The sequence below is a fragment of the Balaenoptera musculus genome, chromosome 11 (assembly GCF_009873245.2).
Source record: "Balaenoptera musculus isolate JJ_BM4_2016_0621 chromosome 11, mBalMus1.pri.v3, whole genome shotgun sequence".
Lineage (NCBI taxonomy): Eukaryota > Metazoa > Chordata > Mammalia > Artiodactyla > Balaenopteridae > Balaenoptera > Balaenoptera musculus.
This window is the reverse complement of record NC_045795.1, coordinates 58,673,711-58,682,772: the sequence shown is the minus strand read 5'-3', so window position 1 is coordinate 58,682,772 and position 9,062 is coordinate 58,673,711. Positions and strand designations below refer to the sequence as shown.

Sequence of the window (9,062 nt, the reverse complement as noted above, 5' to 3'; positions counted from 1 at the left end):
TATCTCAGTTTCCCAGTACGTAAAATAGGGAAGGCTGGAGGAGGAGGGCTCTGGTTGTTTTAGGTCGGAGGCGCGCAGTCCGGGCCCGCGCGCGGGCAACAGACCTTCCCTCCCCGCGTGGGGGCGCTGGAGCTTCGGTTCTGCCTCCTTCCGGAGGTGCCCCGGCCCAGACGCGCGAGGGAGCGGACTCGCCAGCCTTCCTGAAGCACGACGCCCCGCCCCCGCCTGGTCGTGAATGGTCCGGGAGCCCAGCCGGTGCCGAGCGCGCCCTGCCGGGTCGCCAGGGCTCAGGAGAGGCACCAAGGAACCCAGAGTCGGGACTCATTCGCGCCCTAGCTTCCCCTCGCCTGGCCTCTCCGGCGCGAGGGATGAGTTGGGGCGACTGAAAATGGATCAAACAGTGAGCCTCACCTATCTGGGGCATTTGCAGCCCAGGACCCTAGGCAGGTCGCGCCCTCAGCCTAGAGGATCAGAAGTGATTTGTGCTGTCTCCTAATCCGGCCCGCCTGCACCAGCCCTCTGAGGCGCAGAAGTGGAAAATGGCGAGGCTGGCGGGGAGACCTCCTAGAGGAGGTGGCTTGGAAGTTGGACGCGCAGAGCGCCCTGGGGTGGGGCTAAGGGGGCGTGTGGGAGTGGGAGATCGTAGCCTGGCGCTTGGAAAAGTCGTGAGCCAAGCAGGGAAGAATGGGACGGGTTGGGGTCTCCCGGGGATGCGGTCTGAAGGGACAAAGGCCTGCCCACACCTCGCGTCTGAGGACTGACTTGTGGGACTGGCGGAGGGAGCGCTGGGACACCCCGCTCGCCGGGGCTTCCCCCAGCCCCGCCCCACACCTGCGCGGCCGCCCCGCCTCTGCCGAGCCATTGGCTGCACCCGCCGCCCGTCAGACGAGCCCCCGGGGCCCTCCCCCGCCCCGAGCGGAGCCTCTTAGCGCAGGGGCACCGCGGCAGCGCCACTCTGTCAGTCTCCCCGCCGTCCGCTGCGCGGTGCGCCGCCCGTCCGCCCGCCCTTTACCGGCGCCGGGCCGCCCGCCGCGGACTCGGGGCGGACCATGCGCCCGCCTAGCCCTCCGTCCGCCCGCTGGCTCTGCGTGTTGGTCGGCGCCCTAGCCTGCGCCCTCGGCCCAGCGGTGAGTGTCCGCCGGGCCGCCCAGAGTCCCGGCAGCTGGGGGTGGAGCGAGGGTGACGGGAGCCCAGCCGTGTGCTCAAGTCTGTGTGGAGGGGATAAGGGGCGCGGAGCACCGTGTCTCGCCTCCCTTGCGCCTCAGACCGGATCTAGACCCGAGGGCTGGGTGGGGTCTCCGTCGAGCCTAGTCCCTTCCCGCGCTGTTTGGAGCCCGCTCAGCGCCGGGATCTGGGACACCGGTGGAGGGGAGGCGGGAAAGAGCAGACTCCAAACTTGCCTTCCGTGTAGTACCTGTGGGTTGGGGAGGTCAGTGGATGCAGGGTCGGGGAGGTCAGTGGATGCAGGGTCGGGGATTGTGGTCCACTGAAATGGAAGGTCTGCTAGACAGGAGGTTGGAAGCAGGCTGTGAGGGTCGTCGTTGTGTGCTGTGCCCAACCGGAGGTGTCTGTGGGGCGTTAAGCTACTTGTAGGAGTGACATTCAGCAGCAGACCAAGCACCGAGGACCCCGGGACCTGGGAAGGGGCTTTTGGGATCAGGTGGCTGGCAGGCAGACCCTTCTGTGCCCTCGCACTGAGCAGAGCTGAAAGGTATGGAGCTCAAGGTGGAAGGTGGTGGGCAGTAAGGATTTGGGGTGGTGTTTATCAGGGAGGGCCAGACATGTGCATGGGGAAAGATGACCAGGGAGCAAACAACCAACAAGCAGTGGCCACCCTCTTCCTCCCACTTCTGCTTCATCTCCATATGGGTGTGTGTGTGCCCCTGGTGCATGTGTGCCCTCGTGCCCCATGTGTGGGTGTGCCTATGTGTGTGCCTGGGGGTGTGGCTCACCTGGGCTGCAGGGCAGATTCTGGGTGAGGCAGGAGATGTATGGGTCATCTCTCTGTAAGATCAGGGAAGACCTGAAGACTACCCAAGCCCATTTTACAGATGGGCAAAGTGAGGCCCAAAGATAACAGAGCTACACCTGTCCCCCACCCATCGGACCTGGACTGAGGTTGATTTCTTTCTACCCTTACCCCAGGACTTGAGGAATCTGCAGTTGCTGCTTGGGCAGGGCCTAAAACCTGTGGGTTCCAGGTCTGGCACTAGCTCCAGGTTGGCTGGTGGGTGGATGGAGTCTATTGGTCATCTAGTTTCTTCTATCCCATGATTACCTCCCTTACCATCACCTCCACCAGGGCAGGAATCTCTCTTCCGTCTAGCTAATGTCTTGCACACTCTGGGATGGGGTGCTCATTGCTTGTCCTGGGAGCAGACCTTAAAACAATTGGCATAATTCCTCTCCTCCCACTGTGGTGAGACCCACCTCCTGAGCACTCAAAGCCCCACCAAGTTCTGGCCCTGAGGCCATAGCTCTGGCACCACTTACAGCCTCTCAGTGTCACAAAGCCTCCAGGCCTCACCAGCAACCCTCGGGCTCTCCCACCCTTGGGCTCCAACCACTCAGGTTCTCCCTGGATGAGCCAGGGATCTTGGGACCGCCACTGGCACCCCATTCTCCCATCCCTGGAGGCTTCTCAGCCTAGGGGCAGAGTGGTTTCAGTGGGGCCCCTTCTCGTGCAACATCTGCCCCCCACCTCCTGAGAGAGTCCAAAGCCTGGCTCTTCCCATGCCTACCCTCCCCTGTCTTTCCACATTTTGTTTGGTTAGTTCCCAACTTGAGCTGCTCCTCCAGACAGCCTTCCCTGATTGCTCCAGCCCACTCAGCCCTTCCCCCTCTGACCCCACCCTTCAACCCTACTCACCTCCCAGCCTGGGCTCTTTTGACCATCCCATGGGATCAAGGGCTAAGGTCTCTCACCCTCCCATGTCCCCTACAGCCCAGTGCAGGGCTGGGCCCACAGAGGGAGAAGGGACTCACCCAGGAGTGGATGAGGGCAGAAGGGACTCACCCAGGAGTGGATGAGGGCAGGCTGGAATGAGGGGCCCCCATTTCCCTCTCTATTTCTCCCTCCTCCCCACCAGCCAGCACTTGCTCCCATAAGGAATGGACACCAGGCAATCCTGCTCCAGCCAGACTTGGTGGGGGCTGGTGGGGGGGGTGGTGTACGTTACCAGAGTCATAAAATCGTAGCTGCAAAGTTCAGTTTGAAAGCTCAAGGCCTTATCACTCCTGTTTATGGAGCCCTGACCTCAGTCTGTGAAGAGGAAATCTCTGAACAGGGAAGCAAAAAAAGGAAAGAAAACCTCTAGTGTCTCAGAAGAGGAAGTCCGCCCCAAGACCACCCTCCAGGCCTTCCACTACCCCCACCCCCTGGACAGCAGGCACAGGGGCTCCTCACTGGTAGCAGAACTGCTCAGGCCAGTGCCCAGCCCAGGGCAGGGACGGGAGGTGTCATAGAGAAGGAACAGACCCAAGCCCTGCCCTGGGAAGATCCTCCAGTTGGTAGGGGAGAGCAGAGCCAGTGACCCAGGAGAACCAGCCCAGGTGGGTGTGGGGTGCAGCTGCCCAGAAATGGGGCAAGGGTCGCTGAGAGGAGCAGTCAGGGAAGGCTCCCTGGAGGAGGAAGGGCAGTCCCTGAAGAGTTCAGCCAAATGGTCCAACCTTCCACCTGAGACCATAAAACAGCCTCTGTTGGCAGGACCAATGAGCCTGACCCCAGAAGGAGGAGGAAGCCCTCAGCTCCCCCCAGAGACTGGGATGGCCCTGGGCTTGGGGGATGCTTGGTTCCTCTGACTCTTCTCTGAAGCGGGTTGCTGGCCATCTGCTCCTGAAGGCTTCACCTTGCCGTAGGCACGCTGCCCCAGCCCTCTGCTTCCAGCTGCTCCAGGAGCTGTCCATGGCTACCCAGCCCTCCTGGCCCCCAGCAAGCCACCCTGTGGGCTTTAGGAAACACTGCTACAGAGGGGTCAGGTCTCCTCCTTAAGTCAAGGGACAACGTCAGTTAGGCCTGCCCAGGGCTCTCCAGGGACTGCACTGGAAGAGCGAGCTCCCTTCGGAGGTTTCCACCCTCCCGTGCTCCCCTGAGTCTCCGTCTTTCCTGATGTTTCTAGAGCTTCCATGATAAGGAGCCTGAGCTGGGTCCTCCCCTCACTCCATGGCAATGACCAGTTGACCCGGAGAGCATGTTTCCTTTCTGTGGAAGGGCCTCTGTTAACCCATCACAAAAGGGAGGGTGAGAACCCTTGGCCCAAGATTCAGGAGAAATGGGAAGAGAGGCCAGCTCCACCCTGGCTGGGGCAGAGTCTTCCCACCCACCCACCCACCCCCAGCATCACGACTGACTGGGAAATGGGCTTGGCTGTCCAGTCAGGACTTCAGTGAGACTTGAAGGAGGTGAAAGTGCTGTGTGAACTATGTGACAGGTCTTTCTTTCCTCTTGATCCCCAGCTCGGGAGCCCTAGGGACCCTTCTTCAGCCCTCTCTTGCCCCCCTTGCCCAGGGGCTTCCAGGGCAGGCGGGAGTACTGGGGACAGGGAGTAGTGCTTCCTCAGGGGCGGCCAGACAATATGGGGGGTGAGGCTCCAGGCCCAGGCAGGCAACGGATGATGGGCCTCCCTGCACGCGGGCAGCCTCGTGGCAACCCAGCCTGGGTGGAGCCTGCCACTCGCAGGGGCCCTTCACTGTGACACCCCTGGCCGTGGATGCAGGAATGGGACCAGGGGACTGGACAGAGCCCCGTCCCTTTCTCCCTGCTTCTTCTCATCCTCCCAGACTCGGCCCTCCCCTCTCTGACTTTCCCAACACAAAGCTGTTCTCGTTGCACTCAGGAAAACGTACAATACACGCAAACTCTCCCACGTACCTTAGATGTATTTCAGAAGAAAAAGAAATACAATTTAATCTTTCCATCACATTATGGGTTTTTTTTTTAACTGTTATTGTGAACATTTTCAAACATATTTTTTTTAAAGTGGAGTGAATAGTATAATGAACATGGAAATACGCATTTCTTGGAGTGATGTCAGCAAAATGGCAGTATAGGAATTTCCAGTGTTTGTCCACTCCCAATTTCTAGATTTGAAAATTATTAACCTTTAACCATTAATATTTGCATCATTTGCTTTCTTTGGCTGAAGCATTTTAAAATACACTATAGACATCATAGAACAAATTATTTTAAGATGCATCTCTAAAATCAAAGGATATTTTCCTATGTAACTATGGTACCATTATCACACCTAACAAAATGAACAGGGATTCCTTAATAGTCGATATTCAGGTATCCCCCAGCAGCATTTAATCCAGCATCACAAGATGAATGGTGATATTATCAGGGTGGGAGGGTTGTACCTACTACAAGGATCTTTCCTGCCTGTGCCATGATGGGACTGTACAGCGAGCTGGCAGGTGGGTGAGGGGATGAGCAGGGGGCCTGGAGCAGGGTGGGTGGGCAGGAAGCTGGGCTTCACTGGACAGGACCCAATCTTATATACACCTCCTCTCATGTGGTTCATGATGTGAAGGTCCATATCTCCCAGGAAGTGCCTCCCACCATCTTTTTTTTTTTTTTTTTTTTTTTAGAGGGAACATACAGTTTTTTGTTTTATTTATTTATTTATTTATTTTTATTTTTATTTTTGGCTGTGTTGGGTCTTCGTTTCTGTGCGAGAGCTTTCTCTAGTTGCGTCAAGTGGGGGCCACTCTTCATCGCGGTGCGCGGGCCTCTCACTATCGCGGCCTCTCTTCTTGCAGAGCACAGGCTCCAGACGCACAGGCTCAGTAGTTGTGGCTCACGGGCTTAGTTGCTCCGTGGCATGTGGGATCCTCCCAGATCAGGGCTCGAACCCGTGTCCCCTGCATTAGCAGGCAGATTCTCAACCACTGCGCCACCAGGGAAGCCCCTCCCACCATCTTAAAAACAAGTTCTTCCTGCCCAGGGGGTCATCAGAGGAGAAGAGGTCACCAGCTGACGTATCGAGGAGTCATGGCTCCCTGTGTCAGTGCCCTGCTCTCTGCGGGTGACCCGACATCAACATCACCCACAGACACCGTGTTTGAAACTGAGTGTTCTTTCCCCAGTGGTGCCCAGGATGACTTTCAAAGGACAGAGGATTTAAACCTGAGTCCATGCCGCCCCGGCTTTGCTGGCCATCCTCGTGGTGATCCACTGCAAAGAAAGCCTGTAAGGCTTCATGCCCCTCAGTAAACCTTGCAAGAAGGGCCTCTTGAGGGACCAGGCTTAACCCCAGGCTGAATGCCTTTGCTTGCATTCTCCTAATAACGAGAGCCCTTGCCCTGGTACCACCCTAAGCTGAGGAAAGTTCTTTCTTGCCCCAAACCCAAGCCTGCATCCCAGCCCTATGTCTCCCTCTTTTTCTTACCCCCCCCCCATCCACCAATACCCATTCTCACTCCACCCTCCTACCCCCCAAGAGCTCAGCCTTCCCCAGGACTTGCAGAGACAGGAGGCTTTGGACTATTGGCAAAAGGATGTGAAAATACAGGGAGGGGGAGAGAAATCAGACGGCAGTAGGGGGTAGGGGAAAACCAGGCTTGAGACCTTTCCTCTGGAGGGCACTGCTTCCACTTGTTAGTGGGCAGGACATTCAGACTGCCTGGGGTTCCGCAGGGCATTCAGGCTGGCGCTAGGCTGGGTCCGGGCATAGACAGCAAGGCAGCCGGGCATGAGGGGCTGGGCTGGGCTGGGGCTTTGGCAACAACTGCTAACCCTTGGCAGTCCCCTCGTGTCCCTTACATGTGACCCAAAACAACCCTGGATGTAGGTGGTGCCGCCATTGTCCTCATTTTACAGATGAGGTGAGGTGACTTGCCCAAGGTCGCCCAGCCCGGAAGTGGCAGACAGTATGATTCCAGAACTTGTGGACTTAACTAGGCTCTGCCGTCTTATAAGAGGAGCTACTTCTTCCAAAGTGGTTATGGCATGTCACATACCACCCTGGGACTTTAGAGGCAGTTTTTCATTAGTGAAATGTACAAATCTGAATTTGCAGGCTCAGGGAATTGTCTCGCACGTGTGCACCTATGTAACCACCACCCAGATCAAGCTATTATACATTTCCATCAGCCCAACAGACTCCCTTGTGTCTCTTCCCACTAAGATGATAATTTAAACTTCTTTTAGTGCCCTCTGCAAAGCCAGGAGCATGTTTCTCCTCTTTTCTGTGACTGCTGGATCCCATGATTTACCTTACCTTCCTATGCCTGCCCCCATTCTTTTCTCCTCTTACTCCTTCTCTCCTCTCCCTTTCACCTCCTCCTCGGCTACAAGATCTCCATCTCCTTACCAATTCAAACACAAAAGCCAAAATGAAGGGGGCAGCGGGCGAAGCTGGGTTGCAGTCCTATGTGCCTTTGATCACACTGCTTTCTCTCTGGGTCCTCAGTTTCCCTTCATGACTCTTTGTTGCCCCCTTATTTCAGTGGGGGGCAGGGAGGAGCTTAAATAAATCATGGGATATGAGATGGTAATGGGAGAATGGTAAATGTGACCCTCCCGAGCCCCCGCTCTCTACTCCCCATTCCCCAGCTTGCTCCAACCATCCCTAGCAAGAAAAAAAAAAGAGCCCTCCTTTGACAAACCTCAGAAGCACAAATCATCTATGGTGGCCCACACTGCTTGGTAATTTGCAGGCAGGAAGTTCTTTCTCTTATCTCACCTATTCCGGCCTGCTGCATTTTAGACCCCTCTCACAGACTAGCTGCTCCTCAGAGGGACTCATGCGCACCCACCGCCCTGCTTCTGTCTCCCGTGGCTTCTCCAGCCGTAGTTCTCTGGCCCTGGGATGAAGCTGGAGGTTCTGATTCAAGACCGGTAGCCGTGGTCTCAAGCTTCCCTTGAGGGGGTTGGGTATGGCCCACAGCACCTGAGCTGGCCTCACCCTGTCTCTCTGAGCCCCTAGCATCTAACAGCTACAACTCTCAGCATCTTCACCCTTTCCCCCAGAACCTCAGCCTTTGCCCTACATCTCAGGGAGCCCCACGTCAGGAAGAGGAAGCAGGGCCTCTCCCAAGCCCCTCACAGTGGGAATAGAGAGGAAGGGGCCTACTGAGCAGGTGGAATTAACAAGACTTGGCTAATCCACGGCCCCAGCCAGATACTCAGGACTCTCCTACAAACCCCCAGTCAGTCACCTCCCACATCCAGCCAACAAAATGGCAGGAGACACAGGACCAGGATTGAAGGGATGCTACGGACTTCTGCACTCTTGCCTGGTCCCTTCTTTTGGGCTCAGGAACTGCTGTCACAGAGAAGGTGTTGGGGGTCCAGTCTGGCCTGAAACTCTCACCTTAAACCAACTGCAAGGTGAGACTGACTCTGAGGCCTGCTTCCTCCTCTCCACATGAGATGGCAGGAGACAAGTTGGGAGACCTAGGCAGTGGTGGGATTAGGAAGGGTCTTGAATGCCAGTCTTGATGTCTGGGCTTTGACTCCTAGGACCATCAGAGATTTGATGCAGGAGAACGAGGCTGGGGATACACATTTTACAAAGATCCCTCAGGTTGCAGGTGGTGGGGCTGAAAGCTACTACACTAGTCCAGGCAGAACTGATGAGGCCTGGCCCCTGCCTGTGTCTCCCAACTTGTCTCCTGATGCCTCCAGCGCCCCTTGCTGCAGCCACATTGGGCTTCTTGCAACCTTGAATGTATTAGGCATTTTCATGCCTCCACGCTTCTGCACACACTTCTCCTACTTTCTGGAATGTTCTTACTCTACCTCTAATTGTCAAACTCTTACACAACCTCAAAGGCCCACCACTACTGCTCATTCTCTGTGAACCCCACACACCAGCTGTATCCTCCCCTGGAACCCTCCCCTGGGACCATTAGACTTGGCTACATCTGGCTGGGAATTTTCTAATTTTGTGTGTCTGGAGTCCAGAGGGATAATGAGGATGTTTAGAATAGGGAAGTATGTAGAAGAGGAAGTCCATAGTCTGCCTGAATTCCTCAGTGATAAGGGCTAGAGAGAGCTGTCCTGGCCCTGTCCTCCAAAGGGCAATGGTTGACCAGATGGCCCAAGACAAGGCCATGGA

The 9,062-nt window shown here is 56.4% G+C and overlaps 1 protein-coding gene across 2 annotated transcripts in view; it reads left to right on the top strand.

Annotated features, from left to right (window-relative positions):
- Positions 1–943: 943 nt before the first annotated feature.
- VIPR1 (vasoactive intestinal peptide receptor 1) overlaps positions 944–9,062 on the top strand; it is a 32,527-nt gene continuing 24,408 nt past the window's right edge. The window contains exon 1 of one of the 2 annotated variants that reach the window (XM_036867666.1): positions 944–1,127. In XM_036867666.1, the coding sequence (XP_036723561.1) occupies positions 1,050–1,127 (78 nt within the window). In that variant the 5' untranslated portion in view covers positions 944–1,049. The remainder of the gene's footprint in view (positions 1,128–9,062) is intronic. The other variant, XM_036867665.1, reaches the window with a different exon arrangement.